At 44.3% G+C, this 21,363-nt stretch overlaps 1 protein-coding gene across 1 annotated transcript in view; it reads left to right on the top strand.

Moving 5' to 3' along the window:
• Nucleotides 1-1,438: 1,438 nt before the first annotated feature.
• The window catches only part of SERPINE3 (serpin family E member 3), a 28,959-nt gene continuing 9,034 nt past the window's right edge, over nucleotides 1,439-21,363 (top strand). Inside the window, exons 1-5 of the mRNA XM_008706888.2 lie at nucleotides 1,439-1,694; nucleotides 6,913-7,146; nucleotides 8,862-9,062; nucleotides 10,191-10,389; nucleotides 17,964-18,064. Coding sequence (XP_008705110.2) covers nucleotides 1,439-1,694; nucleotides 6,913-7,146; nucleotides 8,862-9,062; nucleotides 10,191-10,389; nucleotides 17,964-18,064 — 991 coding nt within the window. The remainder of the gene's footprint in view (nucleotides 1,695-6,912; nucleotides 7,147-8,861; nucleotides 9,063-10,190; nucleotides 10,390-17,963; nucleotides 18,065-21,363) is intronic.

Genomic DNA, 21,363 nt, shown 5'->3' with positions numbered 1-21,363 from the left:
TGTGTGGCGTAGTCATTGAAACTCCTTGGCCTTCCCCTTCTTTGTATTAATTTCCAGATAGTTCTCTCTCTGCCTTGGAGGGGTATGATTCTTTGGTAGGAACAATACTGGCATAACTCGGCTATCTGCGAAAGTGCCGTTTTTTATGAGAATAGTTGGCATCACAAAAATTCTGATATTCTAGGTACGATTAGTTCATGTAGGAGTATTTTCACGTGCATTTATATCCTTCGTGTTTTATATATCACTCGTGGAAGACCAGGGCTTGAGTCATGTATTTTCTTTCTTTTATATATGTATATAGTGATTCAACACCCACACATCACCCGCTGCTCATCACAAGTGCCCTCCTTAACCCCCATCCCCTATTTCCCCCATCCCCCCACCCTCTCCCCTCTGATAACCATCAGTTCTCTATAATTAAGAGTCTGTTTCTTGATTGGTCTTTCTCTCTCTTTTTTTTTCCCCTTCTGTTTTGTTTTGTTTCCTAAATTCCACGTATGAGTGAAATCGTATGGTATTTGTCTTTCTCTGACTGACTTATTCCACTTAGCATAATACTCTCTAGCTCCATCCATGTTGTTGCAAATGGCAAAATCTCATTCTTTTTATTGCTGAATAATATTCCATTGAATATATACACCACCTCTTCTTTATCCATTCATCAATTGATGGACACTAGCCCATGTATTTTCTTTCTTTTTTTTTAAGATTTATTTATTTGAGAGAGAGGAAGAGAGACAGTATGAGCTGGGGGAGGGGCAGGGGCAGAGGGAGAAGCAGACTCCCTGCTTAGCAGGGAGGCCAACAGTGGGGCTCGATCCCAGGACCCTGGGATCACGCCCTGAGCCGAAGGCAGACACTTAACTGATTGAGCCACCCAGGCATCCTCTAGCCCATGTATTTCCTAAATGATTCACCAAGGGCCCTAAATCTCATCCTCCCTGTATTGGAAATACAGCTACCTTGTAAGACTGTTGTGATGATTAACTGAGAAAATACAAAGTCCTTTGTAATGTACTGTATAATTTTTATTGTTAATTATTATTATTCATGATAGACATGGCACAGCTATAAGCTGGCTAAATACCAAGAAATAGGAGTAGAATGTACTTCTTAGTTTCTTTTCCAACCCAGTGGTTTACTTCTGACCAGACCAGGGCCTTGGCCAAGGTCACACATTCAGTAAGTGACAAAGCAACCTAAAATCCTTTCAGCTCACAGTGTGGCTTCACGCCCGTGCTCTAATGCAGACACATCAGCGTGCAGTAAGGCAGTGGGTGTGGGACGAGGCCGGGGCCAGGGGAGCAGGACTGGCCCCGGGACACCTCCCTCGGCCGTTGTCAGCCCTGAGCACAGAGCAGTTCTCTGCCGCGGGGGACTGCAGGCCTCACCCTGCATCTCCTCCCTCTGCGCTGCAGGAAGCCTCCCTGCCTCCATGCGGCCGGCCCTGTTTACGCTCTTCCTGCTTCACCCCTGCCTCCATGGAGGACACGGCGACCTCCGCGAGGACCTGACCTTGCTGAAGACTGAGCTTGCGCTTCGCCTCTACCAGGACGCGGCAGCCCCTAGAAATGGCAGCAACGTTGTCATTTCTCCTGCCGGCGTGTCCCTCCCTCTGGAGATCCTGCAGTTTGGAGCCCAAGGGAACACTGGCCGGCAGCTGGCACAGGCGCTGGGTTACACCATCCACGGTAAGAGGCCTTCTCACGCTCCTGCTCCCGCTGCGGCTCCCACTCCCGCTCCCGCCCAGGCTGCCTCAGGAGCCGGGCATTCTGTGAATCTAGCAGCGGGCGCCGCATGACGGCCGGTAGAGAAGGGAGACCACCTGGAGGAAGGAATGCCCCGGGCGGCCTTCAAACTTCCGATCGTGGTCCCCTTGATGATCTCTGAGTTTCCCTTCCAACCTCAGGTTTCGGGGCAATTTTTCAATTTCATTTTACTAGCCCTTCGGCAGAGCCTACCAGGTGCCAGCAAGTGTGCAAAGCACCTTGCAATTTAAGGTAATTTTATCAATTGTCAGAACAACATAAGTGTCATCATGTCTTCTGATGCTCAGAGAAACCATATACAATTGCTAAGCCTCGAGAGATGACGAAATTATAAATCATCCCTATTTTAGAGATGAGCGAATAGACACCGAGAGTTTAAGCAACTTGCCCGAGGTGACGCAGCTAGTAAGGCGCAGACTTGAGACGCAAGCCCGGGTTGTCTAGTTCCAGAGCCCGTGCCCTTGGCCCACCTACTATCATAGATCTGTGATTTCTAGCCAGTGCCATCGCTAGCCACATAACTCTGTGATTACGTAGTTTAGAGCGGCTCTGTCAGCAGCGGCACGAGTCTTGTGAACGCCAGGTCAGCCGCACCTAGCCTACGCTCGGGGCCTCTGGCTCCGTGCCGGACCCCGGAGCCCACCTGCCAGCTCCATGCTAACACAGACACGCATGCACATGGCTTCTGCTTCTCTATCTTGGAATAGGATAGCAATGATAAAGGATGGGAGCTGCAACTGTATAAATTATATATGTATATATATATATATTATATATATATAAATTGTTCTAGCAAGTGTACCGGGTGAAAGCTTCCTTCAAGCTAGAATCTTGAGGTGGCAAGTAAAGGCCAACGCTGAAGATGTCGGGGAGCAAAGCACCAGCCCTACACCCCGTCTCCCTCCCTCCCACGCCCTGTCCCCTACCAAAATAGGTCCCGCGCTCCTGCAGGCCAGCTTCATTCTTCTCAGGAAAACTATCACAGGAACGCCCGTATCCCCAGACGTAGGCTTCAGCCGCATTAGATCAAGTACTCCTGAGCTCCTGTTGCAGGAGCTGGAGCTGGGCCAGGAACTCAGCATCCAGAAAGACCAGGAGAACCCCGAACCCAAGCAGCTCGGTCTCCTAGGAACGATGCACGTAGAAATACCACTCTAATGCGGCCCAGGAAGTGTATTTATTTGAAACAGGTTAGTAGAGGGGAGGGAATGATTTAGTCCACTGGCAGATCAGGAAAGCTCCCCAGAAGACATGGGATCTGAGCTGAGTTATGAAGAATAAATAGGCGTGTGAAAGAGAGACAGGCGTTTCAGCCTTAAAACAGAGTGTCACAAAAGTCAGGATTAGGGGACAGAGAGAAATGCACGTGTAGCTGTACCGCAGAGAAAGGGAACTAACTACAGCCAATTCTCTGTTGTCAGGTATAGTCACAGTACCTGGCTAATCAAATATGATGAACAGGGTTTCCATAGACCCCATTCGAGAATTATCAAATGTCAAGAATGCTTAATAGTCAAACTCTGTGGGACATAATCCCACCCCTTTTTTTACCCATAAACTGCTTTATTATCTTACAGAGCCATGGGTAACTAACATGAATAGGGTGTGCCACTTCTAGAGTTCCAGTTAATAGAATACCCCGGAACTTTGGTTCACCCCAACCTCGCTCAGAGAACCATGCGCACTGTTTAAAATAACACATCAGTGCCCACTACCTGCCCGAGCCCAGTCTTCCCTTTAAAAGTCAATACAGGGCAATAAAATGTATAAAAAACAGTATCGAGCACATTCCAGGGTCCTGGGGCATTGTTCCTGTTTAATCAACAGAAAGACCTGTCCACATTTGCAGTGGGGCACATCAGCATTGTCTCGTTCTCACTGCGTTTCCAGCCAGAACGTGACAACCAGGAGCTTTGCTAGGATTCCCACCTGCTGGTCATACAAGCACAGCATGAGACTCAGAACGGACACCAGTGGTATTCCCTAAAGAGCAGCCTTGTTTTCACCACACAAAACACACAATTTCCTGATGTTCTAAGTTTGAGGGAATTCTGGTGCTTTTCTAGGTAACTTAATAAAGAACACTTTATAGGGGCGCCTGGGTGGCGCAGTCATTAAGCGTCTGCCTTTGGCTCAGGGCATGATCCCAGCATTCTGGGATCGAGCCCCACATCAGGCTCCTCCGCTGGGAGCCTGCTTCTTCCTCTCCCACTCCCCCTGCTTGTGTTCCCTCTCTCGCTGGCTGTCTCTCTCTCTGTCAAATAAATAAATAAAATCTTAAAAAAAAAAAAGAGAATACTTTATAGCTTTCTATTAAGCGTAAGAATAATGCCAAGAACAGAAGTCTCAGAAATGAAGGTGGCCTGGCTCTTGGGAAAAAATTCAGTTTGATAATGGTATGGATTTCACTTTTCCAGTCAGTATATCATTTGATCCTCATAGAAACCACATACATTAATAATTCCCATTTTACAAGTGAAACAAGAGGTTAACAATTTGGCAAGACTCAGCAGGTGGCAGAGCCAGAATTCAAGCCCCAGAGTCTCTGACCCCACACCCTATGTTCTTTCCACAATTCCTTCATCCCACTCTAAGCCCCTGAGCAGATACATAAAGATGTAAGTATCGTGCCTTTTTTTATTTTTAATCAGAGCCGTCCCCATTATTCCCTCGGCCCAACCAAACCCTTTGACGCCATCCTCAACTCGGCCCTCTGATAATTCTCCGGCAAGTAAAACATTAGCATCACCAAGGCTGTAGTTTGAGAATTTTATATTCATTAACCTTACAAAGTCAGGTGTCACCAGATTCCGTGTCCCATTCGAGAAGTTCAGTTCAGCAGATGGGCTCAAAAGGAAGGCACTCTCCACACTGGTCTCTCCAGTGAGTTAAAAGGCTCATCTGTAGAAAGAGAAATTCATGAGAAAATACCATTTCTTCTTCCAGCACTTTCCTCCCACCCTGTGGCCATCTGAGAGACCCTCTCTTCAAACCCTCTCACCGCCCTCACTACATTCCTGATCTAGGGCAGTGCCCAGAGCTTCCTTCCTCCTCCTTCCCTCCCTCGTGGGTTCTGTACAATCTACCTGCCTGCCCTCCAGCAAGAAAGATGCTCTCTGGAGGGGGAGGGAAGGGAATTCAGGCAGCAGTGACAGGATTCTCTTTCAAAGGCTGCCAGAGAGGAGCAGTTTGTCATGGCTCACGTCATCAGTCCTTCTTGCCCCAAGGACCCGGGAAGCTCACAGTAACACCGCGAAATAGGGGGCTGTGTGCGCCAGACCCTGACAAGAGGAGGCGGCTCTCCAGAGCAGAGCAGGTGTCCTGTCCTTCACCTACGGGCAGAAGGGCGCCGAAGGGCCACCTCCTACCACCCGGTGGCACTGAGCAAGAGTATTAATTTGTCTGAGCCCAGCTCCTTCATCTATAAATGGGGGTCACGATAGCAGTGAATTCACAGGCTCGTTGAGAGGATTAAATGTGAGCATGAATGTAGCACAGGGTCTGTGAACACCGTCAGTATTTCTTATACTGGCGACGTATATTCCAGCAGCATCTAGAAAAGCTCTTCCCGTGTGCAAATGGGCAGACACACTAGGCTCAGGTGAAGAGCTTTCAGCAGCCAATTTACTACACTATGGACCAGTGAAATGTCTCACCTTGTCCCTCCAGATGGCCGCCATTTTACAGGTACATGATGAGGAAAATCTGGCAATAGGCATTTTTTTCATTCATTTATTTTCTCATTAAAATAAAAGCACCGGAATTAGGCTCTGATTCACAAGATATACACCTTGAGTCTGTTTTTTACAGTTGTGGATTCTAAGAAGTGCTTTGGTCGTGACAGTTTTCTGGGCAAGTGAAATCCGTGCACAGCTGTGATCTGTAACCCGGTGGCGGGGGCCCTGGCCAGGGTGTATTCTGGGTGACTGTGCCCCTCCATAGAACTTTGGCCAAGCAACCTGGAGGTCTGCTGCCATCCCCTGGCCTGGCCTCTGACACATGACGGGTGTTGGTGTGGAGGGACCCCAGGCCTTGTCAGAGAGTCCTTCCAACAGGTGCCCTGGGAGAGCCAGGCCGGGGCAGTGCAGGAGGAAGGCGCAAAGCATGTGTCTCCCAGGGCCGATCTGTGGTTAGCCACGGGGCTGTGCCTAGAGGAAGGAGAGGCAAGGAGGACAAGGGAAGGGCCATGTACCAGAGGCAGCCTGCACAGGAAGGGGACCTGCCTGCTGGAAAAGCCCAGCTTCCATGTGTCAGGGGCAGCCTAGGATACTCAGCTGTGCCCTGACTCACCAGTGGGGGAGAGGCCCTGCTCCAGCTCCGGAGTCTCTCCTAGGGCAGACTAAAAGCCACAGCTTGTAAATAACATCATGAAAAAGAAATCCACTATTGATTATGGGGAGAAGGAAGCAATCTCCTGTGTAAGTAGTAAATAAACAGAAGTCCAGCCGCCATCCAAGAAGGTGGGAACTATTGACTCTCTCAGATGCTTATTATTTCCTCAACATTCTTGCAGGTTCTTGCTGGCGTCAGTAGCATCAGCTGTCCACTGGGTCTCAGGGAGACGGGGATGGGAGGCATTCTTACCTTTCCTTTGTGTTTCTCACATAGTTCTGAAAGGGGCCACACCTAAATGTCCCTCCGGCTTCTGACATGCGGTTGTGGGAACAGATCTAGGGCCCTGTACAAGATATATGGACAATTCGACCCTGTGGCCACCATCTGTCATGGTTATTTAGGATGCTCTCCGTAAATCGACCGACTTCTTAAATATTTGAAACCCCATCACCCTGCACACCAGACCTGCAGTTTTCCCAGCCCTCTCTACTCTCAATGTAACGGCTCAACATGTCTGACTCAAGAAGTTGAGGAGGAATAGCCTCTGGGATGTTGGTAGTGATTTTCTATTTGACTTAATCACAGCTTGATTTCTCTCAGGTCTTGCACCGCTTTCCCCCCAGGACCCAGGCCAACTCCTGAGCAATTTAGTTATGACTTATCCAAATCGACTGTAATTGGTAGGTGAACCTGAGACAAGAGTGGTGTTGCTGAGGGCCCATTTCAGGGCACTGTGCGCAGAGAGAGGGTGCTAACTCCTTGCCTACGCTCACCACTGTCAATTTATCCCAAACCTTTCTCACAGACCAAAGAGTGAATGAGTTCTTACACGCTGTTTACGCCACACTACCCAGCTCCGGCCGAGGCACCAAGATGGAGCTGGCCTGCACCCTTTTTGTGCAAGCAGGAACGCCACTGTCCCCCTGCTTTGTGGAGCAGGTCTCCCGGTGGGCCAACAGCAGCGTGGAGCCAGCCCACCTCAGTGAACCCGACCACACCAGCCTCCAGGCCAGTGAATGGGCCTCTAGGAAGATCACAGGTAAAAGAAACCATTCACCTCGGTGAGGCTGATGTCAGAAGGCTATAAACACAGGTACTCAGCGTTGCAGGTCAGAAGTCACATGGATAGACACTCAGGTCACCCTCAATTGCAGCAGCAGAAGGTTGTCCTCTTGGGAGACCTACCCTTAAATGATGTGCTCTATGAAGAAAGCAAAGCTGACATTTGGCCTCCTTCTGTACATGCCCTCCCAGGCACACAAAGAAGGGGACTTTTCAGAGCCTCCTACCTCCAGGAGAGCCCTGCAGGCTTTGTTCTATGCACCTGTTCCCCTTAAGGTGTATCCCTGACCGCCCCCCCCCCCCCCCCGCCACCAAGCTCTGCTGTCATCTACAATTAACATTCTGTGACAGCAAAATACATAGGTGCCAAAGAAGTTCTTGGAATTTAGCTTAAGGAAATAATTCAAGAGGAGAAAAAGTTGTATGTAATAAGGCATTTAGTCTTAGAAAAAGACTTAAAAATAACCTAACTGCCCAGCAGTTGGGGATGAGTCTATGAATTATAGGACCTGCATATCATGCAGTTGGAATTATTAAAGATGGTGAAATTTATTACATTTACTGAGGTTCCTTTACTGAGTTAGCACTTTTCTAAGTGCCCCATGTTCATTACCTCTGTTCACCCTCACAGCAATCCCAGGAGATAGGTGCTGTTATTGTCCCCAGTTTACAGAGAGAGGAACTGAGGCACAGAGCTAGGATCCCAACCCAGTCTGCCTCTAGCATTCCTGATAATTACAAAATCCCTACAGAAATAGGGAGAAGGTGCAAGACCCAGTGTTGTTTAAAACACAAACTAGGAAGCGATGCGTACTTTGTGATTGAACTGAAAACGGGTGTGGACAAGTGCACAGAGTTAAAATGCCAACATTTAGGTATTTATCGATAACTCCCTGTCAGTTTTCTCCAGTGTTTCATAACGTCTTTTCAGTGTACTTAAGTGTTTAATTCACTGTGCTGTGGGGCGGGGATGGGGCAACGACACACAGTTAGCTGATTGTCCTCCATGGAGGAAGGGCAGCCAGGGAAGAGCCTGGAGTCTGGGGCCAGCCTGCTTGGGTTCAAATCCGAGGTCTCTGTCTCTGTCTTGAGCAGCTGGGTGGTTGGCGGCTTTGCCACGCACCAGTGTGTGACCTGGGACAACTGCTCCAAGCTTTGGTGCCCCATCTGTAAAACTGGGGAAAACCATTGAACCCCTGCCAGTGAGGGTCTGTTAAAGCATTTAGAACAGAGCACAGTGTGTGTTTTTATTACTAAAGGGCTGAGGCAACAACCGTCCCTGAGCCTGCTGCCTTCTCTCCGGTGATGCAGGGGATTTAAAGACTGTGCCCTGAACGTCACTGTCTAAGCAAAGGCTCTGCCAGGGATGAGGCTTGGCGGCTGGGGTGGTGAGGGGGAGGGATGGGGAGGGGGGAACACCGCGCGGCAGCCGGACCACCACGCAGCTCCTCCCAGGCCCGAGCAGTGCGTGCCTAAGGGCCCTTGGGAAACGCCCAGCTGGGACCAATGAGAGCCTCCCACCCGCCCGGCAAAGGATGAAGCACGGTCTTCAGCAACAGCTAGTTACAAACGCTACAATTCCCCGACTAAGGATACTAACAAGCATGCTACATAGCCAACCTCGGGGATGCCCCAGAACCCTCCAGGACAGGGGCGCCGGTCTCGGCAACACAGTCGCTGTCTCGCTTGCAGGTGACGAGCCAGGTGGCCCAGTGTGGGAGCATGGCGGCGGTGCTGCCCCTGCCCAGCTGGCACTGGTGAGCACCATGTCCTTCCAAAGCACTTGGCGGCAGAGATTCTCCTCCGCGGACACTCAGCTCCTGCCTTTCACCGGCGCCCAGGGCCTCGTCCTCCAGGTGCCCATGATGTACCAAATGGCCGAGGTCAACTACGGTGAGCTCCTTCCCTACCGGTGGGACCATCTTAAGTGAGAGGAACACGGGAGCAATGTGGGCGGGGAGAGGAGGGCCGTGTCTGCTCTAGAAGGATCCGCAGTGTTCCTCTGTCTTCCCTCTGCTGTGAGGTGTGTGTGGAGTAAGGAGAGCCCAGGGGGCAGGAAGACCCAGGGAGGACAGTGAGGAAGGAAAGGACGAAAGAGAAACCTAATTTAATGCTTGAGCTTTCCGCCTGCACCTAGTAAGAGGGGTTAGTGTAAAACCAAAAATGTTTGGACCAAACCACCCCCACCCCTGCAGGCACCCCCCATAAAATGAACAGCCACTTCACGGTTTGGTGCTGAGAAAGGACAGAAGATTGAGAGTCCAGTCTAGAAAGCTCTCAGAGTGCACCTGCATGAGCTTCCCCACGCTGCCTGGATGGTCACTCATCCCAGCCCACTAGGGCGCAGGTGTGCAGAGTGCCGAGCCAGCATCAGGAGCCCCCACCCTGCAGGCTGGCTCGAGGTGTGGACGCCTCCGTGGAGCCCCAGCAAGGCAAGAGAAGAAGAGGAGAGAGGACCCAGCCACCTGTTCCCACACACTTCTCTCGCAGCCCTCATTTGCGGGTTCAGCCCTTCCAGCTGTGGGACTAATTCTGTTCCCATTTAGGGAAAAGCCAGTGAGACAGTGTTTTAGGAACGCCAGCATTTAGAAAACTTGCTATAATCCGGCTTTGATTCCATGCGGGACGCGCTGTGAGTGCTCATCACAATTTAATCCTTTGTTTATTCGACCAGTAATTATTAAGAGGTCAAGATGAGAGCGGAAGAACGTCAATTGGATAAGTAAATATGTATTTATGACTATTATAGTTCTTGTTCCCAGTGTTTTCCCCGTTGCTGCTGTGACCCATGCTGGTTTATCTGACTGTCAGCTGCATATAATTTCCCAATTTTATATGATATCTGGGTTTAGAGCTTTTGTTGAAAGAAAGATCTGGCACAAAGAGGCTGGGTCCCCACATGGCCACAAAAGGCCAGGATTGGAATGACTTCCCCTTTAAGACAGGGCGCCTGGGTGGCCCTTCCCCGGCTTGCGGGACAGAACTAAAGCCTCTCCCCCCCCACCTCTACTGAACCCCCAGGCCAGTTTCAGGACTCTGCAGGCCATCCGGTGAGGGTGCTAGAGCTGCCTTACCTGGGAAGCACAGTGAGTCTGCTCCTGGTTCTGCCACGGGACAAAGACACCCCACTGAGCCTCATTGAGCCACAGCTCACAGCCAGCATTCTCCACGTCTGGACCTCCAGCCTCCGGAGAGCCAGAATGGACGTGTTCCTGCCCAGGTGAGTGGCTGCGTCGTCCATACAGGAGCCAGTTGGCCAGGCCTGGATTAGAGGACCCGGGTGGTCTGACTCCTAGAGGTTAGGCCAAGAAGGACCCTAGAGTTGGGGTCCGGGTCAGAGTCTCTGCTGACTAGCTCAGGATGCAGATGGAACAGAATTTCCCGGGGTCTACTCAAGAGAAGATACTCTGCCTTCACTGGGCCAGACTGGAGCTCCCAGGCTTCATGCTACAACCAGTTGTCTGAGCAGGGAAAGAAAAACAGTGCAGTTACCTTGGCGGAATGTGCCCCAAATCTTATCACATCGTAAGAGTATACAACTGTCATTTTTCCAAAACCAAAGAGGCGAGGTAGTTTATGTAATTGAGCAAATACCAATATAATTCTGATCAGAAGGCAAAGCAAGTTGTAAAAAATTCAAGACTTTTAGTCTCTGTCCTGAAGTTTCTCCTTCTTTCTCAATAGATTGAGTCTTAAGGTACAAATACAAATTGTCAAAAAGTTAAATGATGGTTCTAGATTTTGCTTTTCCAAAGCAAAACTTATTTGCAAAGCTCATTACTTGACAAAGAATTCCTTATCGAACATCTTTAAATGATAAGCTTCTCTGGTACATTTGAAATCAGAGTAAACTTGTAATTAATTTATAGACCAGCATTAAACAAGGAATGCTGTCCGAGGGTTCGGGATGTGGATTCTTCGTGCTCCTTACCACTGGCTGCTTTGGCCTCCTCTGCTGACCAGGCCCCCAGCAGCACTGAGCCAGAGGTCTTGGCAGTGCTCCTTCGAGGAGTTAAAAATAACCCCAGACACTGAAATAAAAACACACAAAGAGAGACCCAGTGAGTTAAGGGCCAAGGTCTAAAGTGGGATCCGGGATAGCCAGGGCAGAAGGTGAAAGTAACTCTAAGATAAAGCCTGTGTCTCTCCAAACCAAATATCTGGAGACCCCAAATGAAAACACAAAGACAGGATATTTCAACAGATCTTCTCTAATCTTTCTGTTATATTTGAGAGAAGCTCAGGGAAGGAAGAGGAGCTTTCGATGTGAAAAGTAGAGAGAAAGTGCAACCCGGTGCAGGAATTTGCCAGTCTTTTCTGAATGAGGAGACAGATGGCTGGCCTCATCCTGGAGCAGCTGCTGTGAGGAAGAGGCCCCCAGCAAGATGCCCAGCTCCTTTGAGAGCCCTCCACCTCTGATTCCACCTTCAGAGCACCCAGAGCTTGAGGAATGATCCAAAAAACCCCGAAGACGGGGACAGGATGGGAAGGCAGAGATCATAACATAGTATTGGTTAACACTTGGCCTTATCCTGATAGATTTCTTTTTTTATCTCCCTAAGACTATTGAGCCTGCCGTCCAAGAAGGATAGAAGGTTTTAGGAAAATGAGACTGTTTCACAAGCAAAACCCACCAATAAAGAAACAGCTTCAAACCTTTGAAGGAATAAATAGAGAAAGTATTAAAACTATTTTAGGTCTAAATTTGGGTACAAAACTTTGGACCATGGTAGACACAAGTCAAGTATTGGGCAAGAACTTCCCTCTAGTTCTGTAAATCATTCAGTCATCATTTACTATGATCTGCTTTACAGCCAGCCTGCATTTTTCACTTAGCAAGAGCAAAACCTTTGGCACTCTGTGGGTAGCAGTGTAAAAATCATGTGGCAAGGAGGTGTGCCTTTGGGTTAAGTATCACCAAACAGTGTATTAGTAGATTCTGGATGAATGAAGATGTCTAGTTTCCAAAATAATATTTTACTTATTAAGAAATGAAATAAAATGTATAGGGACAATTAGTCTTCATTAGAGATATTAGAATACCAAAAGAATAATCAAGAAAGCCAACAAGTGTTAACAAGGGTCATTTATATCCATAATAATGTAATGCCCCACAAGAAAGACTAATAATGTCAAATATATATTTTGTTTTGTTTTTTAAAGATTTTATTTGTTTATTTATTTGACAGAGAGAGAGAGACAGCGAGAGAGGGAACACAAGCAGGGGGAGTGGGAGAGGGAGAAGCAGGCTTCCCGCTGAGCAGAGAGCCCAATGTGGGGCTTGACCCCAGGACCCTGGGATCATGACCTGCGCCGAAGGCAGACGCTTAATGACTGAGCCACCCAGGTGCCCCAAATATATATTTGTTTAATGACTAAGACACTTGGTTGTTAGATCGACATATTAGGAAGCTAAGCATGAGCGTTTTCTTTCTGATAATGGAAGTATATTTAAGAAGTAATAGTATTTTTTTGTTGAAGTATAATTAATGGACGGTGTTATAGTAGTTTCAGGTGTACAGTATAATGAATCAGCAATTCTATACATTAGTCAGTGCTCATCATGATAAGTGTATTTTTAATCCCCATCACCTATTTCACTCATCCCTCACCCACCTACCCTCTGGCAACCACCAGTTTGTTCTCTGTATTTCAGAGTCTGTTTTTTGTTTGTATCTCTTTTTCTCTTTGTTTGTTACAAGTATGTTAAAAATCCATCAGGTCTCATATATAAGGAAGTTTTGACCTTCCTTTCAAAGAGTTACTAATTGTCATCATGTGTGGATTATGTTTTTCTGTGGACGTTTTCTTTCTTTCTAAAAAATTGAGATATAATTCACCTAACCATAAAATTCATTCTTTTAAAGTGTACAATTCAGAGGTTTTTAGTATATCGGCAAAGTTGTGCAACCATCACCACTATTTAATTCCAGAACATTTTCATCCCCTCAGAAGGAAACTCCATGCCCGTTAGCAGTCCCTCCACATTCCTTCTCCCCGTTAGTGTCCTAGGCAACCACTAATCTACTTTTGCATTCAGTGGACCTGTCTGTACTGGACATTTCATATAAGTGAAATCATACAACATGCAGCCTTCTTCATCTGGCTGCTCTCACTTAGCATAACGTTTTTAAGGTTCATCCTTGTCTTAGTATGCATCAGTGCTTCATTCTTTTTTATGGTGGGATAATTTTCCATCGTAGAGATATACCACATTTTGCTTTATCCATTCATTGGTTTATAGACATTTAAGTGCCTGGAAAGGTTTTGGCTTGTTTTCACTTTTGGACTTCTGGAACACATTCACATGCACATTTTTGTGTGGCTATAGGTTTTCAGGTATCTTGGTTATATAGCCAGAAATGGAAATACTGGGTCATGTGTTAACTCTGCGTTTTATATTTTGAGGACCCACCAGCCAGTTTTCCAAGGGCCTATACCGTTTTACATTCCCACCAGCAATCTGTGAGGTTCCAGTTTCTCCATACCCTTGTCAACACTTGTTTTTGTCTCTTTTTTGATAAGTCCCTCTTCATGTGGGCTGTGTGGCGGTACAGAGTTTCAGTTTGGTATGATGAAAGTTTCCAGAGTGGATAGTGGTGGTTGGACAGTGATGTGAATATACCTAATGCTACTGAATTATGCAATTAAAATGGTAAAATTTTATGCGGTGTATATTTTACTACGGTTCTTTTTTTAAAGTCCTTCTGAATGGAGGGGAGGATTAAAAAGTAGGGATGTTATAGAGTGTACATTCAGGAAGTATATAGTTATTCTTAGTTACATTAGTTCGGATACATCTACCTCCTCTCCCTTCCAGCAATGCCCTCCTCTGTGTTTTGGCTTCTCAGGCTGGAGGCAAGAAAGCTGCAACCTGTCTGACCTCACTGCAGTGTGTAACACCTGCTATAGAAGAAGAAAAACCCCATCTTTTTTATTGTAGCCATCCTAGTTGGTGTGAGGTGGTTTCCATGGTGACTTTCATTTGCATTTCCCTAATAACCGATGACGTCAAGGGTATTTTCATGTGCTTTCTGGCCATTTACATATCTTTTTTGAAGAAATATCTTATTGAATCTTTTCTGCACTTTTAAATTGGTTCTTTTTATTGCTGAGTTGTAATAGTGCCTTATATATTCTGGGTACTGGTGCCTTATCAGATTTATAATTTGCAAATATTTTCTCCCATTTTGTGGGTCGTCTTTTCACTTTCTTGATGGTGTCCTTTGAAGCACAAAACTTTTTAATTTTAAAGAAAGTTCAGTTAATTTATTTATTTCTTTTATTTCTTGTGCTTCTTTTGATGTCATTTCTAAGAAACCATTGCTTAACCAAGGTCACAAAGATCTATGTCTGTGCTTTTTCTTGGAATTTTATCGTTTTAGCTCTTATATTTGGAATTAATTTTTGTACGTATTATGAGATAGAGTTCCAATTTCATTCTTTGTGTGTGGTTATCCAGTTGTCCCAGCACCATTAATTGAAAAGACTATTCTTTCTCTCATTGAATTTTCTGTATACCTTTGTTGAAATTAATTGACTATAAATGAATGGGTTTATTTCAGTGGGTTTACTTTCAATTCTATTCTATATGCACAAATGTCTATACTTTAGCCAGTATGACACAATCTTGATTACTATAATGTTTAGAAATCAGGAAGTGTTAGCCCTTCAGCTTTGTTCTTCTTTTTTCAAGATTGTTTTGGCTATTCTGAGTCCCATACATTTTCATATGAATTTTAGGATCAGATTATCAGTTTCTGCAGAAAAGGCAGCTGAGATTTTGATGATGGTTGTGTTTAATCTGTACATCAATTTGGGAATATTGCTGTCTAACAATGTTAATTGTTCCAATCTGTGAACACAGAACTTTTTTCATCTTATTTATATCTTCCTTAGCTTCTTTCGATTATGTTTTTTAGTTTTTGGTGTATAAGTTTTGCATTTCTTTTGTTAAAATTATTTCTATGTATTTTATTCCTTTTGGTGCTATTATAAATGAGATTTTATTTGCAGATTATTCATTGCTAATATAAAAAAACACAACACAGTTGACTTTTGTACCTTGATCTCATATCCTGCCACCCTGGTGAACTCATTTATTAGTTCTAAGAATTTTTTCACTCTGTGTGTGTATTCCTTAAGATTTTCTATATACAAGACTAAGTCGTCTGTGAGTAGAGATAGGTTTACTTCTTTCTTTCTAATCTGGGTGCACTTTATTTATATTTTTTGCATAATTGCCCTCCACACTCTTCAGGACAGTGTTAAATAGAAATGGTGGACATCCTTCTCTTATTTCTGATCTTAGGAGCAAAGCATTCAGTCTTCACCATTAAGTATGATGCTAGCTGTGGGTTTTCTGTAGAGGCCCTTTTTCAGACTGAAAAATTTCCCGTCTATCCAAGTTCATTGAGTTTTTTTTGTTTTCATGAAAGGGTGTTGGATTTTTTTTCACATGCTTTTCTGCATTTATTGAGATGATCATGTAGCCTTTGTCCTTTATTCTGTCGATATGGTGTTGTATTACATTGATTGATTTTCGTATGTTGAACCCACCTTGCATTCCTGGGATAAATCCCACTTGGTCATGGTGGGATTTATATTTTGCTGGATTCAATTTGCTAGTATTTTGTTGAGGATTTTGCATCTATATTCATAAGAGATATTAGTCTGTAGTTTTCTTTTCTCATGATATCATTGTCTGGTTTTGGTAAAGGGCAATTTTTTTACTCAAGATATTTTTGTAGCATTTCTTCTGGGCTGGCCTTCATAGCCATACAACAAAAAAAATCACTCTCACCTTTTATGGTCATACCTCACTCTTACTATTATCTTTAGTTACTAAAAATGGTATTACCCAGTTTTATCACCTACCATAATCACCATATTTGGCTCAAACATCCCTGAGCTTTTTCTCAATATCCCTGAGAAACAACAAAACCACAGTGGTAACAGTAAAGCGCATGAGCTGTGCTCATGTTGAAAAGTGTTGAGCACTTTACAAGAATTATTTCACTAATCTTCACAAAGCTAATAAATAAGCACTACTATTATGCTCATTTCACAAATAAGGAAATGGAGGCAAAGAGATGTAAAGTAACTTGCCCCAGTTCCTTCAGCTAGTAAGAGCCTGAGCCAGGGTTCAAAACCTGGCACTGGACTCTCAAGTTCATGCTCTTAACCAGTATGTTTCAGCATTAAGAGTTTCCAAAAATGGGGGCGCCTGGGTGGCACAGCGGTTAAGCGTCTGCCTTTGGCTCAGGGCGTGATCCCAGCGATCTGGGATCGAGCCCCACGTCAGGCTCCTCCGCTGGGAGCCTGCTTCTTCCTCTCCCACTCCCCCTGCTTGTGTTCCCTCTCTTGCTGCCTGTCTCTATCTCTGTCGAATAAATAAATAAAATCTTTAAAAAAAAAAAAAGAGTTTCCAAAAACGGATGTGTTTTAAGTATTTGAGAAAATTTCAGAAGAGGTGGTGCAAAATTTTTTTGAGAATGTCTGCATATTTGGAGAAAGCATATGTACCTTTTTGGGAAACTATTCTAAAGATCCAAAATATATTATTTATGAGAAAATATGATAGTCGTGTTTAAAATATTGGTCACATTGTCTTGTATGGCAATGAAGATCTTTAATATTAAATGGTCTTGTCCAGTATTTTTACTTCCCTACAAGTTCTGCATAGTTTATAGAAAAAAATCATCTAAATTCCATTTCAAACTTTTTTATTTTCAAAGAAAAATAATGTGAGCAATTCTTTAAAAGGATCCTTCAACAGTAAAATTTTAAATGCCTTGCCCTTGAAGAAATATTACAAAGTTGGTGTGTTGATTCTTCCTGCTTGCAGGACTTATTAGGAACACCAAAGCTTTAACTTGCATTCCTTCCCTCCTGTGTATCAAAGGCACACACTGCACACAGCAAACACAAAAATACGTCTTATCAAATATGAACATATTACATGAGACACTCCACAAGAGTGTGGAGGGCAAAGAACATATTACATGAACTGTTAATTGTCAATCAACAGCTTCTTTTCTGCACCTACTATGTGAGATGCCCCAGGAGATGGGAGGTAGCAGAGTGCGGACGCCAAGGGCACAGGTTCTGCACTCAGACAGCCTTGTTGTGAGTTGAGTTCCACCACGTATTCATTACATTATCTTGGGCAAGTGTCTCAATCTCTTTAGGCTTCAATTTTCTCATCTGTAAAATGAGGATAATAATAACACAGTTATGTGAAGATGAAATTAGATAATCCACATGTAACCCTTGTCAAAGTGTCTAGCACATGGGAAGCATTCATTAATTAGTTACTATTAGGAAACAAAAAATTGACTGGGATAGCCTCTCTTCTCAAGTAGTTTATAATAACAGTAATAGGAAGTATAAATAACAGTAGTAGGAAGCAGAATATTCCATACACCAAAAGAACAGAACGAACAAAGTGTTAATGGGGCTTTAGCAACCAAAGGACACAAAACAGCTGGAGAGGAGAGGTGGGGATAACAACTGAATTGAGCTCAGAGGAAATGGTAGTAACTCAAAGGCAATCAAAGGAGATGGGGTGGAAAGAACAGCAAAAGCAAAGGTATAGAGGTGGAAGAGAGCCCTGTGTGGTCAGACTACTCAGTGGGTAGGGTTTCTGAGAAGGAGCAATGAAAAATAAAGCTGGAAATGAGGCTGGAGATCCCTGACTTCCAAGTTAGGGAGTTTGGCAGTCATGTGGTGTGTCTGAAAATATTTTAAATGAGATTGGTAAATGAAAGTTGATGGTTTGTTTTTGTTTTTTAGATTCAGGATCCAAAATCATTTCAATTTAAAAAGCATTTTAAATTCTTGGGGAGTCACCGATCTTTTTGATCCTCTCAAAGCTAACTTGAAAGGAATTTCAGGTAACACTTCTTCTTTCAAGCTTTTTGGCATTGTGCTTGGGGGCAGTTTTGTCATACTTTGATTAAGGGATTTTCATCTACAGAGGCTTCAATGGTATGGTCAGACTTAACATTATTTAAAAGAATAAAGAAAGCTTTGCTTTATATAAGAATATGTTGCTTCAGATAACAGCCAGATTTGGGTTGGACTTTGTGGGGGAGGAGTGTTTCTTGAGACTTCTAAGCACCATTTTTTTTAAAGACCACCTATAGGGTGAGGTCAATGGCCATTGAACACAATAGAACTCACCCTCCCTCTGCCTGTCATGACTAGGAGCATGCCAGGGACAGTGGTGCAGTAACAGGGCTCTTCATTCGGACTTCCCACTGTCATGCCAGTCTTGCAGTCGCCCTTTGTTTCTACCTCTTCGCTCTCCCTCCCTTCTTGTACCATTTCTGTCCTCTTCTCATAAACTAACCTTGAAACTTTCCCTCATCCATCCAACTTCCTTTCTTCACATTACTCATGTACCTGTAATCTTGCCCTAAAGTGTTCTCCTTCCCAAGCCCATATTAAATTTCTTTGCCCCTAGTAGACACGCTACTACTAATCAACAGGAGCCGTATTTGCTTATGATCTCACAGGGAACTGACATCAAATATTAAAAAAGAATGGAATGCTGAAACCTTATGTTCCAGAATCTTAGAAGCAATTAGTTAAACCGTTGCTAATTCCAAAGGCTCAGGTCTGTTTCTGCTCTGGATAGTAATAAATTATCTGTCTGAAGATGATACCATAGCAGGTATTTTCATTGGCCTTGATGATTTCTTTGCCTGATGAGCTTCAGAATCTCCATGTTAAATGTTAGAACCTCATCACACAGAGTTTTCTAAAGCTTTGCTCAAAATCTTATTAAGCAATCACACACATACACACACACACACACACACACACACACACACACACACACACACACAGGAATTTGGTCCAAAAATGCAGTCTTGGCTTGTGCTTTAGATGTAACCAAACAAACTGAATGGCAGTTACTTATCAAATGCAGCACAGGAGGAAGGATCTATTCTAGAGTGTTTAAAACACACCAGCGCTGTTCTCATTACCTAAACATGCAAAGAGATAAGCAAAGCAATAGTCAGGCTTGGGCACAGTGCCCCCAACAATGCTTGGTGCACAGTGGCTATCCGATAAATATTGTTGACTTGGTTGAATGACTCAATCAGAAATTTTCCCTGGTGACACAGCATAATCTGACACTGTAGGGAAAAGAGGAAGACTAGAGTGAAAGGATCAGAGGTCAAGGAAAGAGGAAGGGATAAAGAACTTGAGGGTACTCTATCTTTAATAATGTGCAAAATCCAGTCGCAGTGTCTTCTTGTGACTTCAGAGCTCAGCTAGGGCATTCCTGCTGCTGCTGCTGCTACTATTCTTCTTTTGATCATTCTAGTTCAAAACTGTGGGGCCATTCTCAACCTTTTCTTCCACACCACTACATTCCATTAATCACTGGGACTCACTGATTGTTCCTTCATAGTTCTTAATCTCTCTGCCTTTATGTCCTAGAAGTACATCTCAAATGCCATTAATCCTATGTCCTCCAATAGGACTGAGCCTAACCCACCCACATCATGCAGCTCCCCTACTGATAAAGAGCTCCAAGGTCCATAAGATATAACAAGCAACCTAGTTTAGAAAGAACAATTTTTCATATCTTTTTTATAATGCAGTCAAAGTCTATGTAGATTTGTTCAAACCAGCAGAAATATAGGCTCATGGATCTAACTTGTTAAATAATTATCGAGCAGTTAGCACGCCAAGTGTGAAGCTTGAATTCATGTTTCTTACTGATAAAACACATTAGCTTTATCTTCTCCCATAAAGTTTTTTTCCCCTAACACAGGGTCACCAAACAATAATCCAATCCCTGTTTTTGTAAATAAAGCTTTAATGAAACAGCCACTCCCATTTATTTACAGATCATCTATGGCTGCTTTCCTGCTACAATGGCAGAATTAGGCAGTTGCAACAGATACCTTATGGCCTGCAATTGCCAAAATATTTAATATCTTGCCCTTTACAGGTAAAGTTTGCCAACTACAGTATTGCTTTCCAATGTCCTTCTTTACACATAATCAAGAGACTAGACACTTCTGTGCCTAAGTGAGCTGTTAACTTAATTATGGAGACATGGTGACTGACTCTGTCTAACAAATAGTTTCATCATTCCTAAAATGAGGTAGCTACCACCCACCTCACATTTTACTTATAGAAATACAATTCTTTAATATATAGCAAAGCATTAGCAGAGAGCTTGCCAGAAAATAAGTCATCAGGAAATGTTGGTCTCCTTTCTTACAATTAATAAGAGGTTACCAAGCTGTTCTGTACTATTGATAGAAGCTCAAACCACAGGGAACATTTGGCCTTTTCTTTTCATTTGGTTCTAATGCACAGAATAATTTTACTCAAGTTCTCCTTCCCCATTTAAAAGTGATTCGTCTCTTCCTTCGTGGCATCAAATCCTTTCCTACTACCTGAAAAAACTTGTTCAGTATCATCTCAAGGCCCAACTGAGCCCAGGTTATAAATTTTCTCCCCAGACATCCTTGACACTATATGTTATAAAGCTTTTAAGAGTAATTCCCGTTTCACTTATACTAAAGGTACCAGCAGGAGATATACTTCTTGAGCAATCAGAATCAGGTGGCTTTGATACAAAGCCATGCTTCCTAATCCAAGAAATACTTCTTTTGCATAAAGTTAAAACTTTGAAGAAACTATCTTATTCTTAACTTTTATAAATGAGTAATTAGTTTCCAATCTCTGCTCAGTGAGAACTACAAGCTCTGAGTTACTACAACTTAAATGAGAAAACCACACATAGTTGTTTGGTTACATACCGAAGTTAACTTATGCCACACCAGATGACTGATCAGAGCTGCAACAGGTCATCAAGATGGTGAGATAAGTCATTCCCAACTTCAGTCCCCCTCCTAAGAAGGCCAACTAGCAACTATCCATAGACAAGTCATGACTGTGGGAATCCCAGAACCAGATGTGAAGCTGATGGCCCCTCTGAACAAAAGAGACTGAGAAGGACCACATTAGTACAGTAAGAGGAGCAGCTACACTTGGACTGCATCACCCCTCCTCCAGGCTGACACAGCGCTGCCCCAAGAGTGCCCTCTCAGGCCTACTACAATTTCTCCAGTGAGAAAAGAAAGTCAAGGTGGATAGCCAACTCTTCCAGTGTTGTAGGACACTTTCTGGAAGATCCATTCAGGTCTTGCCTCCTGGGGACAAC

Source organism: Ursus maritimus, unplaced genomic scaffold (genome assembly GCF_017311325.1).
Source record: "Ursus maritimus isolate PB19 unplaced genomic scaffold, ASM1731132v1 scaffold_10, whole genome shotgun sequence".
Taxonomy (NCBI): domain Eukaryota; kingdom Metazoa; phylum Chordata; class Mammalia; order Carnivora; family Ursidae; genus Ursus; species Ursus maritimus.
The sequence above is the reverse complement of the archived record's forward strand: the minus strand, read 5'-3'. Positions and strand labels throughout refer to the sequence as shown.